Genomic DNA, 25219 nt, shown 5'->3' with positions numbered 1-25219 from the left:
GTGCTAAAGTCTCCTTACCATAGTCTTCCACTATTTTGAGCTAGAGTTCTCTTGCTTGAGGGTACACTCGGGCATACTATTCTATCTTATTTCTCTTCCTTTTGTTGTTTTGAAGTTTTCATAGGTTATTCATGAGAGATCTAATTTAATGTTGTTACTGTTCTTAAAATATTTTATTTTGATTGTTTATTACTTCTCTTGTAGTTTATCTCTATTTCCTTTCTCACTGGGTTACTTTTCCTCGTTGAAGGCCTTGGGCTTATAGCATCATGCTTTTCCAACTAGGGTTATAGCTTAGCTAGTAATAATAATGATAATTGGTTCTGGCGCTCTCAACTGGCTGTTTTAATCCTCTAGATAATTGGTTGGACGATCACATTCTGCGAGGGTTTTCTGGAAGAAGAAAGGTTTATCAGTTTCTTGATAACTGTAGCTGTATTAGTTGTCGGTTTTTTCGGCTGATCCTACATTGTTGTTCCCTCTAGACAGTTTTTCTTTTCTTTGACAACTTAATCCTAAGAATATTGGAAGTCATTAGTATCGATGTGATCTGGTAAAGGAGGAAGTTGTTGCCGGCATCTTTCCTTTTCTGTCTTCCCATTTCTGTTAAGGTGCTGGGACGTTTACCTGGTTGTTTTGTTTCATTTTATGATCTCTTCCCAGTTAGAGCATCGTCGTCAGCCTGAACAACCCTTCAAGGAGAACTGCAAGTTTCTCCTCCTCTTTTGCCTCAATCTCTCTCCTTCGTCTCTTCTCTCTGTAGGTCGGGATGAAGGGTCCCCAACCTTCATTTTCCATCTATGAACTAGGAAGTTCAAGAAGACTGATCAAGTGGAGTTACTTACATAATGCTTACTTTTTCTTTTTCCTTCACCAAAGACAGAGAGAAGACAATGAACATGAGCGCACCCTCGTCCATTCACCCGAGGCTGGGATTCGCGCCCACTACAAGCTACTGTGCACGCTTGCACTCCTACAGGAGCTTGCCCTCAACTATGTGTGTTTACTCCTTGCACGCTCCCTTTTCTGCTCTCACTCTCTCCTGTGCATGTGCAAGCTTTTATAAGTGGAAGAATGGAAGTTCTCCAAGAGGACATTCTTAGAGTATCCCCTCACCTGTTCACACATCCGGAAAGTCCTGCCTGCCATTAAAAAGTGACGTTACTTAACTAGTGAGTGTTTGAGCAGGGCGACTAATCCCCCCCTGCTACCAACCCCCCCACTAACTAGTGGTGGGTAGTTTTACTGTACTGTACCTGTCTAAAAAGTTTATTGGCTAGTTTTCAGCATTCACTGAAATAGTATCCACTGTAAAGAGCTCAATGTTTGTATAGTCTTTTTATTGTTTATATATGACATATCTGTTTTGACGCTGTTACTGTTTTTAGAATGATATATTGTTAATTTATTCTCATCATTTATTTATTTCCTTATTTCCTTTCCTCACTGGGCTATTTTTCCCTGTTGGAGCCCTTGGGCTTATAGCATCTTGCTTTTCCCACTAGGGTTGTAGCTTGGCTAGTAATAATAATAATAATAATAATAATAAATAGAAATTATTTCCAAATTTGTCCTTTGCAATACCTACCTTACAGCCTACACTCATGCGCCAAATGTCTCTGCAAGTTAAGGAGTTCATTGCATGAGAACATCTGTTCATTTTGTGGTATATTACATGAGGCATATTGTTCTTGAGGTTATACAAACCTTTCATTGTCTCTGCCAAAGGTGAGATCTCCATTGGATCATTAACAACTCAGTTTGGTAATAACAGACTGGTAAGGGAACTCACTCACTCGCTCGTCTGACTATGTCACTTTCAATTTGGCTTTGGCTGCATCAAGGGTGGATGTAGATGCTGCTGTTCTTACCTCTCTGCTGCTGTTGACTCTTTTTTTATTTATTCCTTTGGATAATTCATTTCCTGACTGTTCCACTTCGCTATGGAAGGGGTAACAAAAGTCCAGGAAAGCCAGCTGTAGTCGTGGGACTTGGTTCCCGAGGACACCACCTCTCTCTTGGGATAGGTGGATGGTACCCGTGTGGTTCCCGCAGGGCCATTGATTAGAGTCTTGCTTGGGTTCAGGTAGCCCAGTAACTGTTCCCCGTCGGGTTATGCTGGCTATCCCTGTCACTTCCAGCAATCCCAGTAGCGAGGCTAGAGGGCCGGGTAGCCTTTGCTGATCCGTCTACTCCGGTAGTCGGCCGGAACGGATGGGAGCTTGTCACTTGGTCTGTTTCAGGCATGATGAGAAAGTTGTTGCGGCTTCCTGCTTTTGCATGGGCTTACTTTGGGAAGAGAGGGTGGCACCATTTGATGCCATGTTAGAGGGCTTGTGCTCTCTAGTAGGTGGAGAATGTGGGTCGAAGGGCTCTGCCCATGGACACGATACCATTCGTGTCCTTCAACCCTGACCTGGGGTGCTGGGTTTACTGTGTGCTGAGTCTAGCGCCACGCTGTCTTGTGCCGGAGTTCTCCTTCCTTGGCCCTGGGCTTGCCGGGCCTTTGTCTTCTCCAAATGATGCGCCTGGTTCTGTCCTTGGGATGGAATAGATGTAATCATGAGAAGAAGCAGACTCCGTAGCATGTGGCATCGCCTTCATTCGCTGCAGCGGACGACGGTACTCAAGGGCAGGAGGTCGTGGGGATGTTGGCCTGCGGTTTGATGCCCACGGAGGCTGCCTACCCTGCGTTGGAGAGTTCTTTTCTGGAGGTCATGGCACTCATTGTGAATGTAACATCTTGGGGGAGGCTACGGTGGTTCCACCAGCGGGGAGGACATCGGTTGTTTATCGGCATTTCGGTGGCGCTCTTGAATCGAAGCCCTGGTTGACCTTGCGTTGGACCAGGTGGATAGTCAGATCTGTGGATCTAAAAATTTGTACGGTTCAAGAAGGTCCAACAAGATAAGTTTTTGTATGCCAAACAATGCCACGTCTTAGCCGGAGTAGAGACTCAAGGCTGAAGGTACGTCCTTATTGAGTGCTGAGTTGATGGTCACTTAAGTTCAGGATGGAAAAAGTAAGGTCTGTGGTGTCTTCCATCAGAGAGGAAGACTTCAGGCTTTCCGTAGATCTGAAAGATGCATACTTTCAACTGCCTGTTCATCTGACTTCTTGGAAGTACCTCCATTTCTCCCTCAATGACTATTTTTCAGACTGTGTGTGTATCTCAACGACTGATTGATCCTGCCCTCTTCAAAGAGACAGTTGCTTCAGAATCGAGGTCGACTTTTTGCACTTTGCCACGATCTGGGGATTGGGGTAAACTGGGAAAAGTTGAAATGTCATACCCAAGCAGAGGGTGTGAAGTACCTGGGCATGCCGATAGACTCGGCAGCAGCGAGACTTTTTCCCGTAGACGATGGCATCGGCAAGCTTGGGGAGGTTGCACGACTCTTCCTGGCAAAGACAGTTGCTCCAGTTTAACATTGGCAACATCTTCTCAAACGTCAGTCAATGTAAGAAAAGCTTATTCCTTTAGGTTTTCTCTACCAGAGATCCTTTCATTGGTGCCTGAAGGATCACTGGGTAGCAAGCAATCATCTCCTGTTACATCTTGTGCCAGTATCACAGGAGGTCCGAAACGATCTTGCCTTGTGGCTCGACAAGAACAATCCTCATCAGGAAGTCCCACTCGACTTCTTAAGTCCGAATCTTCATCTGTCTTTGTATCAGGAGTGTGGTCCAAGGAATACAGGCATCTGCACATCAACATCCTCGAGATGCGAGTGTCTTTCCTCTGTCTGCAAGTGTTCCAAGAAAGTTTGAGGAAGCACTTGGCAGTCGCTGTAATGGCCTACATCAGCGAGTAAGAAGGCATGTTCTAGCGCTCCCCTCGGCAAGTTTGTGAAGCAGATGCTTATTTGGGCAGGGTTTCACCCTGTAGCATTGTCAGCAAGGTGCATTCTGGGCAAGATGAATGACCTAGTCCACACATTCAGCCATCAGGGCCAGGCTGCAGGAGCAGAGTGGTCTCTACAGCCTCTCGTGAAGGAAAGGCTTCTTGCTCGGTGGGGTTCACCGGGGATCAACCTGTTTGCGATCCCTGGGCAGTGTTTGAAGAAGCCTGGCAACACCTCTGGGATCACATGGACATTTACACCTTTCCCCCATTCACCCTGATTTGGCCAGTAATCAATAGGGTGTTGATTATGATAGGAATCAGAATGACCTTGGTGGCTCCAAGATGGCCACAGGCCAAGTTGTATCCCGATCTGCCGGCTCTTCTGGTTGAGGTCCCAAGAGAACTACCCTTATGGCCACCTCTTCTTTGTCAGCCGCACCTGTGCAGTTACCACTCGCCCTTGGAGTCTTTATCTCTTCACTGTTGAGCATCTCCTTTGAGCGAAAGGCTTTTCACAAGGCATTACACATAAGATGTCTAGTTATCTCCAGAGGTCCACTGCATCTGTCTACCAGGCTAAGTGGGCCATCTCCTGTGATTGGTGTCGTAGAAAGGGATTTCTTCGTCTTCCTTCATCGGGAAAAACATCTCTCAGTTGCAGCCGTCAAAGGTTACCTCTAGGCCTAGAGTGTGGTGTATCCACTGGAAGATTTAATCCTCTGGGCTTTTTAGGAGCTGTCAATGCTCGTGAGGAGCTTCAAACAATCTTGCCCACCCTGGGATCTTAGGCCCCTGTAGTGGGATGTGACCCTGGTAATCAGGTTTCTTACGCGTACCCCATTCGAACCTTTGAAGAGGACAGAATCAGAAATGGATCGGACCCTCAAGACATTCTTCCTACTTCCTTACTGTCGACTAAGGGAGTGAGCGAGTTGCGCGGTATTTCTTACGTAGCCAAGGAGGTCTCCTTTAGTTTTGTGCCCAATTTTGGGGCAAAGATAAAGAATCTAGCGGCCTAGGACCCCAGGTGTGAATCCTCCATCCCCTCCCCCCCGGAGGTGTCAGGCGGTGAGGAAGACGAGAGGATCTCGTATTCCGTAAGGTCTCTCGGGTGTTGTATGAAGAGAACCCCACACCTCAGGCCGGAGTGTAGGAATCTCTTCGTTGGGTTTGGCAGATCTAAAAAAGAGCTGTCAGGGAACACGGTGTCTTTTCTGGCTTCGTGAGCCTCAACAGAGAGCTTACTCTCTGTCAGATGAAGTTAGGGGTATTGCCCCAACTCTCCCTACTTTCAAATGAAACCAGTCAGTGGGCCAGGTGAGGAAGGCAGGTGTCAGGGAAGGCAGACCACCTTCACATCCTTCTACATGAGAGTATGTATCCGCAAGTCTCTTGAGTTCTTCATACTTGGATCTGTGGTGGCTGTTCAAACCGTTGTGTAGTAAGCCCTTATGAGGACAGATTGCATCTCGTCTATGGTATCATTTTAACAGAAGTTGGGAATGAATGTAGTATAACTGGCTCTTCTCCTTCTTTCTTCTGCCTCTCTCATGGGGTCAGCGATTGAAGTGTTGCAAGCTGGTCGGACAAGAGGCTGGAGAGTTGCATTTCAAACTTCTGTGTAACCAAAGAGGTAAATCTCCCCATTCTTCATGTGAGTTTTGAGATGGTGAATCTAATACCAACCCATTACTCATTTTCCTGGTGTTGGACTCTTGCTGATATGTCATCTTGGGGAAGGGTCTCTTTGATTTGGTACAAAACAGAAATATGTACGTCCCGGGACCTATCAGTTTGTCATCCCCACGATAAACTTATAGGTGGCCATAGTGTCTCGGCTTTGCTTCTCCACAGAACAAGCCTTGAAGACATTCAGGGAAGATACAGAATCCATAGTGTCTCTGCTTTGCTTCTCCACAGAACAAGCCTTGAAGACATTCAGGGAAGATACAGAATCCTCCAGGGGGTTCTGAGGGGCCATCTGACCATCCAAGCAGGAAGTGAGTCTCCAGAAGCAAAGGACGAGGGTTTGTATGTCGCGGGGGAACAAACCGTCCCTCTGAGTCCCAGGTTGTAGCAGCAAGATTGAATAGAGAAGCATCTGTGGAGGGGGAGGGGCTTTGCGATGCTCGTTATCCATTTCAAGAACCGATTCCAGCTCGCGCCAAAGTGATCTCCCAAATTGGACTCAGGTTTTTATGAGTAGGAAAAATAGAAATTACTTTTAAGATTTGTTATGTTTTATCATTGGTCGATTATGAATTTAGTTTTTATGTATTTTTGAGACTACCTTTTGGTTGCTGGAAAAAATGTCCCCATTATCATCTGTGTTCTGTTTTTGGAATTATTTTCAATTTTGGTTTCAGTGAGCATTGTTTGAGATTGATTGACAATTGAGCAAAAGATTATGTTTTCATCTGCAATGATTATTGATCTCTGATAGAAACTACGTATTATTCAGACTTATTTTCTTCCAGCCCGTCCTGGCTTTACCTGTTCCCGTACAAGATGGTACATTGGTCGTTGTCACGTCCGTCACGGATGGCTGCTGCTGCGTACGCAAGAACGGGTAGCATCCCGGAAGGCGTCGATGACAGGTCTGGTTTGCGTCAGTCAAGATCAGCTGGCTAATGTCTCTGGCCATTCCTCCTCCTCTGGGCCAGTTTAGAAGAAGTCTGAAGAGAGAGGCCTGTTGTTCCAAGAGATGTTAGTGATGGGGTTTACTCCCTTGTCATCTACGTGGTCTCTAAGGTGAGTCGTGTCTCCTCAGATTCTCTTGCGCTTCTAATTTGTTCCGTAACTAGAATACAAACCTTAGCTATTTAATATGGGTTATTACTTTCGGCGTTGCTGAAATGACGAGCCACTAATTTTTAACGAGGGTTTACTACCCACACCTCCAGTTAGTGGGGGTAGGGTAGGGTAGCTTGCTACCCCCCCCCCCCCCCCTCTCACACCTGTGCTTGAGCTCACTTTGCTCTCGGCTCGGATGGTAGTCGGACGTGTCCGCTCTCATCCTCGCCGTCATTTGGCTGCCATTTAATTTTTTTGTCTTTTTCTTTTTCTAGTTCTGTTTGTGAAGTTGGCCTCTGTGATTATGTGCACCTGCCCTGTGTTTCCCGACCGCCCCTGTGGAACATTCATGTCGGCGGTCGAGACTGATCCTCACGCCCTTTGCCCTTCTTGTAGGGTCCAACGGTGTGATAGCAACAACAGGTGTAGTGAGTGCAGGGAGTGGTCTACCTCTCAGTGGGAGAGGTTTTCGCGACGATGGAAGAAGTCCAAACGGGATATTTCTCCTTCGAAGGTTTCTTTGAAAGGAGAAAAACCCAAGGACTCTTCTTCCGTGCCCAAACCTCCTCGGAAGCTCCCACTCGGTCGGTCTCTTTCGAGAGACCGTCGAGTGGTAGCATAGACCGAAGCACTGTTTACCAATCTCGGGACTCGAGAGATGACGTTGCTTCCCCTAGCGAAGCAGCTCCACCTATCCCCCCGGGGGAGGATATGTCACTAACCCCCCTTTTTCAGCTTTGGTCCTCCTTGGGGCTTACAGGTTCGCCCTCCAAGGAGGTTTTGCTTAACTACATCCGATTGGGTGCCGCCGTCGAGCAATCGCCGCCATCACCGGCAGAGGTTGATCCTCTGTCTCTTGTCGACGTTGTAGTGTCAGAGGTATCCAATGCGGTATCACCCATCACCTCTGCCTCTTCAAACCCTACGGTTGCTGACGGCTTAGTTTCTCCCGTCTCTGTTCAACCTACGAGGGAGAAACTAAGTCCATCGCCAGTCTCTCCTGCTGGTGTTTCTTCCCCTCGGGGGAGTTCACTTACAGAGACTCCTCTTCGGAGGACTGCAGAAGGTCAGCTTGCTGATCCAACGGCCCCCAGAGGACGCAATCGTCGGAAGGCATCTTCGCCAAAAAGGCCTTCCTTTAACTGCGGTGAGGAGGCGCCTCTTTGGTTCATCACCTTCGTTGCAGTCTACCGCAGAGGAGCCTCGAGACTGATCACCTATCACTGTTCCTGCACTGGTCCTGGACCTTTCTGCAGATCGTTCGCAAACTCCTTCAGTGGAAGGTCGTCCTTTTAAAGGACACGTCGACCTTCCACCTGATAGACCTGCCCACCTGCCGTCACCTTTTTTTACATAGGTCTAACAAGGCTTCACCGGAGCGCGCTAAGGTGCGCCAATCAGATACGCGCTATGCGCCAACGAAACCTGACGAGCTCTCTTTAGTAACTCGTCAGGCCCCATCTCTAAACCCTAACACAGGGCATCAAGGGCGTATGCGCCAACACGCGCACACGTCCCAACAGGAGCATAGCTCCATCACGCGCTACGCGGGCCCTCAAGCACATACGCGCCCATGTTCTTCTGCGCGCCAGATCTTGCTTGAGCCTAAGTGCAAACATTCCCCTACACGCTCGGGCCCAGCTGCGCGCCAATTCTCACCTGCGTGCGGTCAACGTCTTACGCGCCAGCGCTCTCCTACACGCCAGCGCTATTCCGCGCGCCATCAGTCTCCTGCCCACGCTCGAACGCGCCCAACAGCTAACTCTCCTGCGCACCAACTATCTACTGATCTGGGCGCTGCTGGAAAGTCAACAAAGCTGGCTTCTCCCACACGCCAACTAGTACCATCGTGCCAGCCTTCTCCTGCATACATCTGCGAGGATACACGCGCGCGCCCCGCACGTTCTCGCCTATCCTCTCCAACGGATTCGCGCCAACGTTCTATCGCGCGCCCACGCGCCTCACATGTTTCAACTGCGCGGCCGCGTGCTAGGGATCTTTCTCCTGCGTGCGCGCCCTACGACTGGTACAGGCACGCATGAACTCTCACCCGCGTGCCCGCGCACTCAACGTATTGATCCTACGCGTCCGTGCGCTAATACTCTCCCGCGCGCGTGTGTATGCACCAATGGTCTCCCGCACGCTCGCTCGCGCACCAACAGTCTCCCGCCCACGCTCCCGCGCGCCCACAGTCTCCTGCGTGCCCACAGTCTCCCGCGCGCCCACAGTCTCCCGCGTGCCCACAGTCTCCCGCGCGCCCACAGTCACAGTCTCCCGCGCGCCCACAGTCACAGTCTCCCGCGCGCCCACAGTCACAGTCTCCCGCGCGCCCACAGTCACAGTCTCCCGCGCGCCCACAGTCACAGTCTCCCGCGCGCCCACAGTCACAGTCTCCCGCGCGCCCACAGTCTCCCGCGCGCCCACAGTCTCCCGCGCGCCCAAGCAGTCTCCCGCGCGCGAGACTGCTGAACTACACACGGCAAAGTCGCCATCGCCTCATTCCCCTCCCTGCAAGCGCATACCACCGCCCAGTGTGGGAGAAGGGAAGCATCTAGAAGGGTCCAGGATTCCAAAGCCATCACAGGTGAACCCACCAATGATGAGGACTCCTCCCAGGGATCCTTCAATTCCTGTCCCTTCAAAGGGTATATCTGACAGCGCATCTGTCAGCCAATAGCCCTGGTTCAGTGCACTGATCAGAGCCATAACGCAGGCTTTCAAGCTTGTCCTCTCTTAATTAGGGCACAGATCCATGGCTGCTTCTACCCTTTTGAAGAGAAAAAGAGGAGTTCCAGACGCGGTAACTTTCCCAAGGGTGAAACTGACTCCACGCAGACCTTTGAGGCAGGTTCCTTCTTTTCCCCAGACTGCCTCTACTTCCCTTTCGGACGAAGATTTCCCGTCCCCAGGGGAATCACGCGAAGAGGGACTTTCCCCCATCGCACCAACGGGGGAAACCTCTCCTCGCGCCGAGGTGTCTACTCAGTCGGGGATTGAAAGGAACATGCCACCCTCGTCAATGTTGGAGTCCTACATCCTTCCAAGGAAGGAATCCAAGGACTCCAAAACATTGCCGAAGTCCTCTACTAAGAATAGGATGGAGCCAGCGAGCCACTCAAGGAACGTCTGCGACTCTCCCCAAGAAGAGCCTTTGGGGACAGAAGGAGACTTCGCTGCAAATCCTACATCAGGAAGAGACCAGCAAGAGTCAGGATATGCGTTTTGGCAAGTTCTGACTCTAATGAGGGCTCTCAAAGGGTTTTCCGACCCAGAGATCTCTCCTCGAGAGGGCTAAGACACGGTCTTGGACCGTGTCTTTGGTACTCAGAAACCCTCTAAGACCAGTGCAGCCCTGCCCTGGTCTCAAGGTGTTGAGAGTACCAGTGACAAGATCTCACAACAGTTATTATTATTATTATTACTATCCAAGCTACAACCCTAATTGGAAAAGCAAGATGCTATAAGCCCAGGGGCTCCAATAGGGAAAAATAGCCCAGTGAGGAAAGGAAATAAGGAAATAAATAACTGAAGAGAACAAATTAACAATAAATCATTCTAAAAAAAGTAATGTCAAAAGAGATATATCATATATAAACTATTAACAACGTCAACAACAAAAATGTCATATATAAACTATAAAAAGACTCATGTCCGTCTGGTCAACAAAAAAGCATTTGCTCCAACTTTGAACTTTTGAAGTTCTACTGATTCAACAACCCGATTAGGAAGATCATTCCACAACTTGGTAACAGCTGGAATAAAACTTCTAGAGTACTGCGTAGTATTGAGTCTCCGAGATGTCCTCCTCCAACCGTTCCAGTACCAAGAAGCTCTTCCCACCTCCTTGTCTAGCTCTTCCACTTCACCACGTGCTGGAAGAGCTAACCAGGGGAGTCCTTCTTGAGAGAGACTCCAACCGTCGGGTCTCATTTTCAGCAGCCGAGATCCTCAATCAGGAGAAAGTCGTGAACTGTACTATGCAAGCCACGATATCTGGTTGGGGACCTTAGGTATCCTGATACGTTCTGAGGATTTCTCCAAGGAACGTACCAGGAAAGCTATGGAAACCTTCCTTCTCTCAGGTACTCGCACGATCGAGTATCTGGCCCACCAAGTCTCGAACCTGTGGGCGAATACCATCCTGAAACGTCGGGATGCAGTAGCTGAGAGATTCCATCAGAAGGTCCCTAGTGCCGAGATCAATAGGCTCAGACATTCCTCCATAGAGAGGTCTGTTCTGTTCGAGCCTAAAGATGTGGAACATGCCGCTGAGAGGTGGAGGAATTCTCATCAAGACTCCCTCCTTCATAGGGCTTTAACATCCAAGCCCTATAAGCCTCCAGCACTACAGCAGTCACGTCCAGTCAAGACCACTACGAAGACAACAGCAGCAAAGACTATGGTGTCTAAGATCTTTCCTGTCAAAGAAAGGAAAGGCAAAAAGTCCTCCTGGGGAAGCAAAAATCCTACTAGAGGGAGCATCCGAGACCGCAAACGCTAGGATAGGCAGTCCCCCTGCATTTCCACAAGTGGCGGGATGCCTACAAAGTTGCTCAAACAGGTGGAAGCAACTCGGGGCCGATTCCTGGACAATCTCCGTGATCAGTCTAGGATATCGCGTCCCGTTCATAACTCTCTACCTCCCCTGACGACGAATCCAGTGTTATTGAACTCCCTTGCCATGGGATCGGCAAGGGGGCAAGCCCTTCGGGCAGAAGTCCAGACCCTGTTGAAGAAGGGCGCTCTCCAAGAGGTCCTCGACGGATCCCCAGTCCTCTTCAGTCGACTCTTTCTTGAAAAGAAGGCATCTGGAGGCTGGAGACCAGTCATCGACCTCTCAGATCTGAACAAATTTGTCAAAGAAACTCCGTTCAGCATGGAGACGGTGGACACAGTCAGACTAGCAGTAAGACCGCAAGACTTCATGTGCACACTGGACCTAAAGGACTCGTACTTCCAGATCCCAGTCCATCCGTCTTCAAGGAAGTACTTAAGATTCAGCCAAGACAACAGAATGTACCAGTTCAAGGTGCTATGCTTCGGTCTCTCCACAGCACCACAAGTCTTCACCAGAGTGTTCACCCTCGTATCATCTTGGGCACACAGGATTGGCATCCGTCTCCTCCGTTCTCTGGATAACTGGTTAATCCTAGCAGACTTGGTGTCAACCCTTCTTCAACACCGAGACAAACTTCTAAGACTTTGCCAAGATCTGGGGATCATGGTAAATCTCGAAAAGTCCTCACTGCTGCCCACTCAAAAACTGGTATACTTAGGCATGATCATAGACACCAATCTTCACAAAGCCTTCCCATCAGATGACAGGATAGCAAGGCTGAGGAAGGTCGCAAGACCTTTTCTCATACGAGAAGAACTTCCAGCCCAATAGTGGTTACATCTCCTCGGTCACCTTTCATCGCTGGCCCGTCTCGTTCCCAATGGTCGCCTCAGGATGAGATCCCTCTAGTGGCGACTCAAGTCCCGGTGGAATCAAGCGGACAACTCCCCGGACATCCAGATCCCCATGGGACCTGCGGAACTGACGGATCTCCAGTGGTGGGTGGCAGACGAGAACCTACAAAAGGGAGTGGATCTTCTTGTCCTCCCCCCGGATTTGACAGTGTTTTTGAACGCTTCAAAAAAAAGGGTTGGGGGCCCACGTTCTGCACCACACGACCTCAGGCCTCTGGTCAGAGTCAGAAAAGTACCTCCACATAAATCTCCTAGAGATGAAGGCCATCTTTCTGGCCCTTCAACAGTTCCATCAGTACCTGGCAAGTCACTCTGTGGTGATGATGAGCGACAACACCACAGTAGTTGCCTACATCAACAAACAACGAGGTATTTTTTCGCAACAACTATCCCATCTAGCAGTAGAAATACTGAGATGGTCCGAAATCCGCTCGATACCACTATCGGCACGCTTCATTCCGGGCAAAAGGAATGTGCTCGCCGACAACCTGAGCAGAGTATCTCAGTGAGTACCGAGTAGTCTTTGGATCATCTAGTAGCCAACAAAGTCCTGACTTTGTGGGGTTCTCCGACTGTGGACCTCTTCGCAACGGCCCTGAACTTCAGGCTCCCGCTGTACTGTTCCCCAGTCCCAGACCCCAAGACTCTCTGGCAAGATGCTTTCCAACAACGGTGGACAACATCGACGTTTACGCCTTTCCCCCGTTCTGTCTGATGAGGAGGGTACTCAACAAGACCAGAACATCGGTCAATCTTTCAATGACCCTCATAGCTCCGCTATGGCATCATGCAGAATGGTTCCTGGACCTTCTGCAACTCCTAACGGAGCCACCAAGAGAACTCCCTCCACGACACAATCTTCTTAAACAACCACATGCCAACATCTTCCACAAATCCGTAGGTTCACTGCGGCTTCACGCCTGGAGACTATCCAGCATCTCCTCTCTGAGAGAGGATTTTCGCAACAAGTTGCGATTAGGATGTCTGGACACCTGCGCAGGTCATCCGCAGGGGTCTACCAGGCGAAGTGGCGAGTCTTCTGTGGTTGGTGTCGTGGAAGGGGTATCTCTCACCCAGATGCCACTATTCCAGCAATAGCGGAGTTCCTCGTGTATTTGCGTGAAGAAATGCGCCTTTCAGTCTCGGCAGTGAAAGGCTATCGCTCAGCCTTAAGTCTGGCCTTCAGGCTCAAAGGAATGGACATTTCCTCATCGCTAGAACTTTCTCTACTCATACGTAGTTATGAACTTACCTGCCCTCAGTCGGAAGTGAAACCTCCCTCATGGAACGTGGTTCGAGTTCTCAGGTCTCTTAAGAGACCTCCGTATGAACCAGGCATCAGATCGCCACCTAACCTGAAAGACGGTATTCCTGCTAGCTTTGGCCTCGGCCAAGCGAGTCAGCGAACTTCATGGTCTCTCGTATGACATTGCTCATTTAAGGGGATGGGGGGAGGTAACGTTCAGCTTCGTCCCTGAGTTTATTGCTAAGACTCAGAATCCAAGAGTAGCGGATCCTCGATTCGACTCCTTCCGGATTTCTAGTCTCCGTACTATAACAGATGACCCAGACCATCTCTTACTATGTCCAGTGAGGAGCTTGAGGCTGTACCTCAAGAGAACAGCCGCAGCCCGTCCTCGTGTGCCTGCACTATTCGTCAGCACAGGAAGGACCAAGAGGAGGGTCACCAAGAACACCATCTCAGCATGGATTTGCAGGGTCATTGACCTTGCACTGAATCCAGACCCTCCTCCGTCACGTCGCCCCAGAGCACATGATGTCAGGGGCATAGCTACGTCCCTGGCCTTCAAAAGAAACTATTCAGTGACGCAGGTTCTTCAAGCTGGGGTGTGGAAAAGACAGACCACGTTCACATCCCACTACCTGCAAGACGTAACCCACAGGAGACTTGGCGCTTTTTCTATCAGTACTGTGGTGGCTGCACAACAGCTGGTTTAAAACCTCAAAGTCCTTATTGGACAAGTAGCAGAAGGTTTAGAGCATTGTTTGACTGGCCCTTATTCTTTTCTTCATCCTCCCCTCTCTTGGGGAAAGCAGCATCTTGGATTCTCTGCATAGCTTACCTCAAACCACTGCAGGTAAATCATGTTTCCTTGTGTTCCTAGTATTAATATTAATACTGTTACGTCCCCATACCCTGACGAGGTGGTATTGGGAAAGTCCTAGTTACACAGTTTTTCCTTCTAAAGAACTTCAGAACAACTTTCTAGGACGAGTCACACTTCATACCTTCACACACAGCTTGTGTAGGCCGCAGACCTTGCATAGCAAGGTTCTAGCGAGGTGCAGGGACTCCTTATTTCTTGGGTGCTTACACACTCAAATAAGGAGTCCCCGGGCAAAGCCAAAAGCCAGACTGGCTGGGATGTCCATCATTCCTAATGGGTGAGTCACCCCTATTAAATAGCGTGGTTTGTATTCCAGTTACGGAACAAATGACAAATTCGGAGATAATTTGTATTTTTCCTAACTATACAAACCTTAGCTATTTAACCAAACTTGCCCGACAGCCCTATCCCCCTTGAAGTCCTACCTCCAAGCAAAGTGAGCTCAAGCACAGGTGTGTGAGAGGGGTTGGGTAGCAAGCTACCCTTCCCTACCCCCGCTAACTAGCGGTGTGGGTAGTAAACCCTCGTTAAAAGTTAATGGCTCGTCATTTCAGCTATGCCGAACGTAATACCCCTATTAAATAGCTAAGGTTTGTATACTGTACTTAGGAAAAATACAAATTATCTACGAATTTGTCATATTTGCATAAGTTTCATGATATATTTATGTTTGAGAGTACAGTCTTGGGACTTTTTGCTCATAGGTAACTGCTGAGGAATTGATGGAGCTAGCAGCTAAAGCTGGAGAAGTTCGTTATCTGCGTCTTGGATTGGAGTGTAATGGAACTAAAAATGCATTAGTGGAGTCTTCTGAGCAACCTTTTAATAATATCAGCGCTGAAAATGCATCATCAGGAATTCATGGGACAGCCCATCAAGTAAGTATTTTAATGTGTGATGTAAAGTATGTAGAACTTCTAGTTGTTCTTATGCAAATAGGTTTATAATGGTTGAGAGAGGGATTTTGTTTGCAATCAGGGACAGGTACGTTTACTGCAAGGTATATTTGTTCCTTCCTAGTTTATGGTTGTCCATTGAATCGATGACGAATACTGCTTCCTTAAATAACTGGTGATGATGATTAAATTAATGTTGTTGTCGCTGATGCCATTGTACGCGACTGTGCAGACCAATCCTAGAACCACAGATTCTACCACACATCTGGCAGGTTCCTACGCATCCTACAAACCCTCGTTCTTTATTTAGAGATATTAAAGTTGGATGATGAGCAGCTATCCTACCACCGATTGGAAAGGGGCTCCAATTGTAGACTACTCACTTTCGTTTTGGCCACTTTCCAGTACTGTACGCATGTACAGACAGCTCCTGACAAAAATTTGTAATTTTTTTTCTCTTTTGCTGTAAGTGATGGAGAAGAAGTAGTTGTATGGCTAGGAAAAATACAAGTTACTTTTAAAATGTTTTATTTTATTATTGTTAACTGTAGCTTTTATTATGTTAGCCGAGTGTCATTTTTTTCTGTTAAGCCTACTACTCTATGTTTAAGTTTATTCTGGTTCTTTTCCTCCATAGTGAATTAGACTATACTGTAGCTATTTTCCTCTTGTTGGAAATTTTGTGCAATATTGTACAGTGTTGAATCAACTATTATCACAAACAGACAATGCGTGAAAACTGGCCGCACCCCAGATATGAATAAAAGAACCCCAGTCCACAATGGTAGTGCAACAATTGCCCTAGGGGGCCAGGCAGTTACATCCTACTGCAGGGGGTGCTAAAGATCTAAGAACTAGAAAAGGCCACCTTAAAAAATAGAACCTTGCAACATATATATATATAAGCTAAAAGAATTAAGCTTAACTCTGCATGAACTTGAAGGTGTTAGTTATATTTGCAATTGATGAGAGATAATGTGTGTGGGAATGCGTGATTTTTAAGGTAATGGCCTGATACAATAGTAGTTTGTTCCAACACGGAGTACTTACCTCGAACTACTGTCTTAGGAGTATCTGGGATCTCCTCCCAACCGACCAAAATTTTGTGTAGTTTACCCTACCTCCGTTTTCTATGCGGGGGAACCTCTGGCGGAGTGATACGCGCCATGAGGCGACCCGGGATCGGAGAGCATGCTCACTCGGGTCTTGACCTCCAGCAAGTTTTCTGGTCGCGTCGTGATATCTTGCTGCGCTGTCCTTACCCAGTGCGACCCTTTGTGTCTCACGCTAGCCTGATACAATAGTAGTTTGACCTATCTCCCATTTTGAAGTCCTTATCAACGTCAATGGAAAAGAGAGAGAGATGCTTGGGTCATTTTAAAGTAAAACGGGTAGAATTAATGTGATTTTTGTAATGGAGAAACAATTTTCAATTGTTCACTTTTTTATTTGGATTATTATTTGGTGAAGCTGGAAGATAATCCAAATAAAAAACCTCCAGGTTTGTATTACGGGAAAAATACAAATTATCTTCAAATTTGTCTTTTCTTGTGTCTGTAGCAGAAAAGTCATATAAAATATTTTGACAGATTTTATCAAAACTATTTAGACTTTACATTCTATAAGTCTTTATAGGATTTTTTCTTTCATCTTAACATTATTATACGTTACTATAGTGTTTAATAGTTGAATTGATATCGTTTCTCTTTCCAGAGTGAACCATTCTTCCACTGCAATTATCAAGCCCTAAACCAAGAGCAACGAGGCAGCGCAGTGAGAAATTGAGGAAGCCATGAGGAGAGTCAAAGAGGCCCAGAACTTTATTGCATCGGCCATTGACCCCCGTCATGTCTTTCTTGGACTCCTCCAAGGATGAAAGATCACAATTTAGATCACGGTAAGTCTCTCTCTCTCTCTCTCTCTCTCTCTCTCTCTCTCTCTCTCTCTCTCTCTCTCTCTCTCTCTCTATATATATATGTGTTTATGCAAAATACGTACTATTTTACAATTTCTCGACATCATAAGACTGAAATTAGCAGACTACTGAGTGTTTATGTATTGATGCAGAATGATATCAGAGCTAGTTTCCAAGGTGAGTTCTCTTTGCCACCATGAGGGATCCATTGTCTTGCCTTTTGACTATCTGTTTTAATATTGCATAGCTAATGCAGTTCTCTAGCTACTGATCTTACTTGATGTCTTTGCTTTTCACTATTTCCTCAAGGAACATCTAATTTATAGCACAAAGTATGGGATGTCCGAGTGACCTAAGTGTAGAATAGACATAATGATATAGTGAAACCTCGAGATACGAATGTTTCTTTATACAAAAAACTCATTTTACGAAACGACATACGAAGATTTCTACGCCTCGTATTACGAAAAAATACTCAGGGTACTAAATGAAATTTTGTTGTAAATTTTAAGATCATGTTACTTGTAAAACAAGATTCAATCTGTGAAAAAAATCATCTTACAAAATCCACTCCAAAAAGAATCAATTTTGTATCTTTGGGTATTAATGTGTTTGTTATTTTCTCTACTCAAAGTATTGGTATCTCTCTCTCTCTCTCTCTCTCTCTCTCTCTCTCTCTCTCTCTCTCTCTCTCTCTCTGTATTTTAGTAAGGTCACAGTAATAAAGTTGTGCTATGCTTGGCAGTGTATGAATTTTAAGGAGCAAGCAAGCCTTGGATTCATTGGGCGTCGAAAATCAAATGTAGAGAAACATTTAGGGAACAAATAGACAATAAAATGATTTCTAAGTCTTTCTATTTGAGGAACAAAAAATGGGGAGGTTAAAGAGTTTGGAATTAGCCTGACAAGTCAGGTAATATAAACCACAATGTTTTCAGGTTAATTTTACTCTCCTTACAAATACCACAACATTTCTAAAGTTCTCATCTTGTCCGTGTATCTGATATGATTATTTGTAACAAAAGGGATATGCAAAGAAACAGGTACTTCAGCCTATAAGTGTAGTCTAGCTTAAACCTTGAAAGGTTTAATTAGTCTAGCCTAACCTAATCGCATGCCATTCTTACCCTAAAGTTAATCCTAGATATGTCTAATACTGTCTTTTGTATTAAAAGTAATTTATACGATCAAACTTACATGGACTAAGACTTCCTGAGTAGCTTACTACTTGGACAAGTTAATAAAGTGAATTACTTACCATGGTTCTAGTGGACCCCAATATTTTTTCAGACTTGACAGTAATAGGAGGGCTTAGAAGCCCTGTAAAGGTAGAATTTTGTTGACGAATTCCACAAAATTGATAAGGCAATATGTTCTCAATCTGTATCATCTGTAGTGTGATTACAGATACATTATATCTACTGTACATTTGTAGCTTAATGTTATTGGCCACTTTGAGCCTACTCAGGGCATAGAGGCTTTCAAGGCTAGCTAGTATGCTACGATTGGTACAATTCTAGATTTGTCACTAAATTCATGAGGTGATATTAAGGTTTTCAAATTTCTTAACTATGCTAAGAATACCTCAGTACCTGGTAATAAAAGATACTCTTCTTTGTTGGCTTCTGTATGTTTGGGGCTTGACGTGTCAAGCAGCTCAAATAAGGGATTTTGACAAAGGAAACAATCTATTTCTGGGCGAGGGACCTGTGTCGCCCAGTGAAATGCTCCTTAAAGCACCATTTCTATGGTATAAATACTGCTAAATATACCAGAGAAAAAAGTTGCATGGAATGCCAGGAATATACCCAGCTCGCTCACCCTTATAGAGTGTCGGTATAGTAACTGGGGCGTGTTAAAACCACTATCAGAGGTCCCTTACCAATTAGTCTTCTCCTTTCTCAACATCCCCCGTTACTACGAGGTGCCGTTCTATGGGATTTTATCAGATCCTTTGTTATCGAAACTACTCCTACCTCGAGACATCTCTTGGAACTTGGATGGGGTTCGTAAATTCTTTCCTTTAATTAGAAAAAATTCTCAATTGTGTTTAAGGACTTTTAACGTTAGAGATCTTTCTGGTAGCTCTTGCATTCTGGCAATGTTATATTTTCCTCAAATGGAGCTATGGGTAAAAATGACCCCTTTAACAAGAGTTTTAGGCAAAGAAGGATTTCAACACAAAAAGTCTACCTTGACATTTCCAGTTTCCTGCTCTCAATTCCTTCATTGAGTACAACCTGGATGAAAAGACTTTTTGTTAAGTCAGTAAAAATGTCATTGTCTAGATCTAGAGCAATGTTAAGAAACTGTTTTGCTTTTTGCATAATAGAGCCATCTCTTTTTTTTTTTTTTAGTGAAGACTTTGATTATCGGGTGCCCACTATAATCTAGGTGGCGACTTAGTTTTATCATTATCAAAGGTAACAATGCCTTTTTGAAAGATGGAAATTCCTTTGGATGCCAATTTTCAGGTCCTTTGGGTGCTACATGGGACATCTTAAGGAGATCTATCTTGTGTAAATACTCCCTTTGATGGTATGATGTTGAATTTTTGGGAAACAGGGATACACTTAGGTATGTACTGTATAAGAGAAATACCTGATTATTTGTAAGCATTTTTCTTAGAATTCTGCTTGCCTGGCCTCTCTCGCAAGGGATGTCCTAGACGCTCGGACACTGAATCTCACTCGTAATGTTCCCACTGACGGTAAGATTGCTAAATGGTGTCTTATTTTGCCCATCACGTGAAAAGAATAACCAGATTGTCGCTATCCTTGAAGCTGCAAAGAGTTTTGTATCAGAATTGTCCTTTTTCTTTCGATATCTGTGTTTTCCTTAGGTGGGTTTTCAATTTACTTTTAGATTTACAACCATCTATTTTTAGCTTGAGAATATTGGATAAGATTTATTGAAATAAAGCAATTTTTTCAAAGAATTATTATTTCAATATTTACTCAATATTCATATAAAGAGCTTCCCACAATTTAGTGGGCTGATAGTCAAAGTACAGTACAGTATTGTAAAGCTGAATTTTCTGAACAGATGCTATTTACAAGACCCCTGTCGGTCGAAGGTTGCAATCACTCGGGACAGACTAGCTTAAAAACCCTGTAAGATGTTTGTTTCTTTCGTCAAGCTAGTGATAAAAAATTGGGGAAGTACTGTATTGAAATGATTTTTAAATGGAAAACTTGATTTTTCATAAAAGGGTTGGGTTTAATCATGTGAAATAATGTTAGATTTGATAGCTTCCCATTCTAGAAGTATGTTTGATGGCAATATGTTAACATGCTAATTACAGCTGTTGAAAATGTATTTTGAAATATATTTTAGTACTTTTTGTACTTACAGTATATCCATATACACAGAAGGAAGTAGGTGACGATTTTATTTTAGGCCTTCCATAATTCGACGAAGAATACGTCGAAAGTCGGAAGATTACTCTACGTCGTATTCTCGTTCTTTCATAGAACACGGTCGCACTCTAGACGACGTTCAACGTCCGGGTCCAGAAGTTCTAGGTCTAGGAGGACAAGATGCAGGTCGCGTCGCAGGAGTCGCTCTCGATCACGCTCCAGGTTGATTATATACCAAGTGTTCATCTATGGTTTTATGTATGCGTGTTTATGAATAGGTAAAAGCAAACCTTTCTGGCCAGGTTTTCTTCATTTCAAAAAAGCTTCCCGAACATTATTGCTGTTCCTCCTCCTCTGGAAGGGACAGCCTCAATCCCTGAATGGATGTAGGGGGAGGAAGAGCAATCGACTTCAGTTAGTATTGAAAGACTTGATTTGAATGTAGTTCCCTATTAAGATGTTATTGTTACAGTACAACATAGTAGTGGCCATTTTGGAGGTTTTCTCCAACCAGTCATGACAAAGCTCTACATAGACTCAAATTAAAAAGGGCCTTTATTTTATGATGCATATGTGGTACTGTATAGTTTACTGTGTATTATACTCACAATATAATACACAGTACGCACACAGTAGATATATCTAGATATAATATCTACTGTGCGCAAATCTTGTACCATAATATACATACATACATATACCAAGGGACTTCCCCCAATTTTGGGGGGTAGCCGACATCAACAAATGAAACAAAACAAAAAAAGGGGACCTCTACTCTCTACGTTTACTTTTGGTAAATCCACAGATAGTAATCTTTTAGTTTATATTGCATAGAAGTGTATGAAAGAACCAAACTGCGAATAGGAGAACAGGAATTCTTTATATTTTTCATTTTATTTATTGTCGAAGATAATTCTTTGGGAGCAGACTAAAATAGAGTAATATTCAGTCACTTGAGGTGATAATAGCACACACTCTCCCTCTTCCTGTCACTCTCTCTCTCTGGGTCTGGGAGGGTGGTGATGGTGGGAGATTCTCTTTCTCTCTCTCTCTCTCTCTCTCTCTCTGGGTCTGGGAGGGTTGTGATGGTGGGAGATTCTCTCTCTCTCTGGGTCTGGGAGGGTGGTGATGGTGGGAGATTCTCTCTTTCTCTATCTCTCTCTCTCTCTCTCTTTCTCTCTCTCTCTCTGGGTCTGGGAGGGTTGTGATGGTGGGAGATTCTCTCTCTGGGTCTGGGAGGGTGGTGATGGTGGGAGATTCTCTTTCTCTCTTTCTCTCTCTCTCTCTCTCTGGGTCTGGGAGGGTGGTGATGGTGGGAGATTCTTTCTCCTGTCACTCTCTCTCTGGGCCTGGGAGGGTGGTGATGGTGGGAGATTCTCTTTCTCTCTCTTTCTCTCTCTCTCTCTCTGGGTCTGGGAGGGTGGTGATGGTGGGAGATTCTTTCTCCTGTCACTCTCTCTCTCTGGGTCTTGGAGGGTGGTGATGGTGGGAGATTCTCTCTCTCTCTGGGTCTGGGAGGGTGGTGATGGTGGGAGATTCTCTCTCTCTCTCTCTCTCTCTCTCTCTGGGAGGGTGGTGATGGTGGGAGATTCTTTTTCCTGTCACTCTCTCTCTGGGTCTGAGAGGGTGGTGATGGTGGGAGATTCTTTCTCCTGTCACTCTCTCTCTCTGGGTCTGGGAGGGTGGTGATGGTGGGAGATTCTCTCTTTCTCTATCTCTCTCTCTCTCTCTCTCTCTGGGTCTGGGAGGGTTGTGATGGTGGGAGATTCTCTCTCTCTCTGGGTCTGGGAGGGTGGTGATGGTGGGAGATTCTTTCTCCTGTCACTCTCTCTCTCTGGGTCTGGGAGGGTGGTGATGGTGGGAGTCTCTCTCTCTCTCTCTCTCTCTCTCTCTCTCTCTCTCTCTCTCTTTGGGTCTGGGAGGGTTGTGATGGTGGGAGATTCTCTCTCTCTCTGGGTCTGGGAGGGTGGTGATGGTGGGAGATTCTTTCTCCTGTCACTCTCTCTCTCTGGGTCTGGGAGGGTGGTGATGGTTGGAGATTCTCTCTCTGGGTCTTGGAGGGTGGTGATGGTGGGAGATTCTTATTTTAGTAGAATTTTGTTTCATTTGTTTTTTTTTTTCCGATGCCACAACCTTTTTTTCTAAAATATTAGAAAAAAATTCCCTCTGAATATCATTCAGAAAATGAATGGCAGCTGGTGAGCACTGGACAGTGGCCGGGCATCCGACTTCCCTTTCTTATATTTCCTGTTATTATTATTATTATTATTATTAAAATTATTATTATTATTATTATTATTATTATTATTATTGTTATTATTATTATTATTATTATTATTATTATTATTATTGAAACTGACCACCCATTTCCAATTCACCAATCAAAGCTGTCCTCCTTAATTCAACCAAAGATATGTTGCCTCGTTTCAATTTCTGTTTCATACCCGTAGAACTTATGTTACCAAATGAAAGATGAATTCATCACTTTTAGAATTATTTGGATGAATTATGTTAGACAAATTGTTTGGGACGATGTTGAAACACCTATGACCTTTTTGGCCCTGATTGCAAACAACTAGAGTTGACTAACTACCAGGTATTTAATAATGTTCCTTGGTCTAGACCATTCTTGAGGTAAGATACACCGTTATGTAATAAATGTTGACATATATAGAGATAAGTAGATCTTCTCTTACTGTATCTTAAACTCATCATAGATAAGCAAGTAAAAACTATAAAATCTTGCAAACGCTTTGAATTACTCAGAGAAAGTTTGGATGTACTCCGTTACTTACAATTTAAAAATGTCCAGCTTAAATGAACTTTTTTTTCTCTCTCTCTCTCTCTCTCTCTCTCTCTCTCTCTCTCTCTCTCCTAACTATAGCCTTTTGTGGCTATAAAACCCCTTGCTGGCAAAAAGCGTAAGGCACAAACTAAAATCAAAATAAAGGAGTAAAGTATGATTTCATAGACCCATAAAACTTATTCAAATTTCACTGTATATAATAAAAAAGAACATTGCAATAATTTTCTCTTCTAAAAGAATAATAGTGTAAATTCATTAATTACCACAAGTGACTTATTTAATCAATGATTTGAGAAAGAAAGAAAATCTAATTTTGGGAAATATAGAAAAGTGATCAGTGAGACTAACGGTCGACATCGGAAGAGGAAATACTTTCAACGCTTTGTTTAAATTATTATTATTATTATTATTATTATTATTATTATTATTATTACGTACTCCAAAAGGAAAGCAGTTACTGTGTTTAGGTATTAGTTCTTAATGTGTTTTTAGATTGATCAAAAATTAAATTTCAATAATTTCGAGAGAGAGAGAGAGAGAGAGAGAGAGAGAGAGAGAGAGAGAGATAAATACAGTGACCTAACAAAGCAACCGACCAGCAGACCTATAGACCGATATTATCAACAAAATCATAAAGATGATTACACATTTACTCTGTACATGGAACACCGTAAACACTTGCTTTTGATTTTCTTAACATTTCTAAAACATTTTGTTTGTGTCTGAAATTTTCCTCATTTCTGATTCAGAATTATCAATATATTTCTTAAGGATTCAAAAAGAATAAAAAAATCGTTAATGCTCTGCTAGGATATATTGTTAAGCGGATATATTGATACATTATAGTGATGGAAGGTTATATTCATACATCCATACATCCGTGGATGGATGTATGTAAAGTAATACACTAAAATGAACATAAAGGAATCTTGAAATCAAAGATGATCATCAGGGGGAGGTTGAAGGAACGTCGTCCTTCTCAGGGCATCGGGAATTGGCAAAAACCATAAGACTTATAGTAACAATCCCATTGATACAATTTGTAAGAAGAAGAAGAAGTATCCCAGTCAATGATCCCACAACGCCTCGAAGGGTCTGATCGGTATCCTTCCACCCAAAGGTCTTCTGGGACGAGAGATCCGTCACTCGTCCACTTCCCGTCGTAGACACCAACCCAAACTCCTTTGAAAGGAGACAATTGAAAAGAAACATAAGAAATAAGAGAAAAAGAAAGGAACAAATATAAATATGAACGATATAAGGAAAATTACATATTTTTATTTTTTTTTACCAATCTAGAAATTCTCCGTGACTTTGATGATCATTTAAACACACACGCAAACACACAAAAATACACACACAAAAACACACACACATACAAATACACACACACACACACACATATATATATATATATATATATGTGTGTGTGTGTGTGTGTGTGTGAGTATGTGTGTGTGCGTGCATAAGTAAAAGTGATTTCATATTTAACCTTAGCGGTTTCTGTAATGATGATGGGTGGCTCCAGAGAAGACGGAACACAATTGTTACTGCCATATCCTTCAACCGCCGAAATCTGCAAATCTCTTTCTAAACCACATTCTCTCTCTCTCTCTCTCTCTCTCTCTCTCTCTCTCTCTCTCTTATCAATTCTATATAAAATACTTAACTCACCCAAATATCCAAAAGAGCGACGTATATCCTGTAGTTGTTGCAGACTCATATGTTGTACAAGTCTCATTCCTTCCTCTTCGCACTTCTTCTTCATTGGATGGAATGTTAACGCTGGCTTGATTGCCATCAGGCATCCAACTCCGGGAACTCTTTTTGCTGGGCTTCTGCACTGGAACTCTGGAAGAAGAAGAAGAAGATGAAGAATAAGAATATGAAGAAAAAGGAGGAGGAGGGAAAGGAAGAAAAGAGGGAGTTAGACTTAAGAAACAATAATAATCAGCATTATTTCTATAATATACCTCACTTTTTCACCCACTCACGTACGCAG

General features: G+C 44.6%; 1 protein-coding gene and 1 long non-coding RNA gene across 3 annotated transcripts in view; one reads left to right on the top strand and one right to left on the bottom strand.

Annotated features, from left to right (window-relative positions):
* Positions 1-25219, top strand: part of LOC137633640 (uncharacterized) — a 100929-nt gene that overhangs the window by 32068 nt on the left and 43642 nt on the right. The window lies entirely within an intron of this gene.
* LOC137633638 (uncharacterized) overlaps positions 24013-25219 on the bottom strand; it is a 7516-nt gene continuing 6309 nt past the window's right edge. The window contains exons 7-8 of one of the 2 annotated variants that reach the window (XM_068365896.1): positions 24892-25068; positions 24013-24399 (exon numbers count right to left, since the gene is read on the bottom strand). In XM_068365896.1, coding sequence (XP_068221997.1) covers positions 24197-24399; positions 24892-25068 — 380 coding nt within the window. In that variant the 3' untranslated portion in view covers positions 24013-24196. The remainder of the gene's footprint in view (positions 24400-24891; positions 25069-25219) is intronic. The other variant, XM_068365897.1, reaches the window with a different exon arrangement.

This window comes from Palaemon carinicauda, chromosome 43, assembly GCF_036898095.1.
Source record: "Palaemon carinicauda isolate YSFRI2023 chromosome 43, ASM3689809v2, whole genome shotgun sequence".
In the NCBI taxonomy this organism is placed as follows: Eukaryota; Metazoa; Arthropoda; class Malacostraca; order Decapoda; family Palaemonidae; genus Palaemon; species Palaemon carinicauda.
Note: the sequence above shows the minus strand (reverse complement) of the source record. Positions and strands in the feature narration are given on the sequence as shown.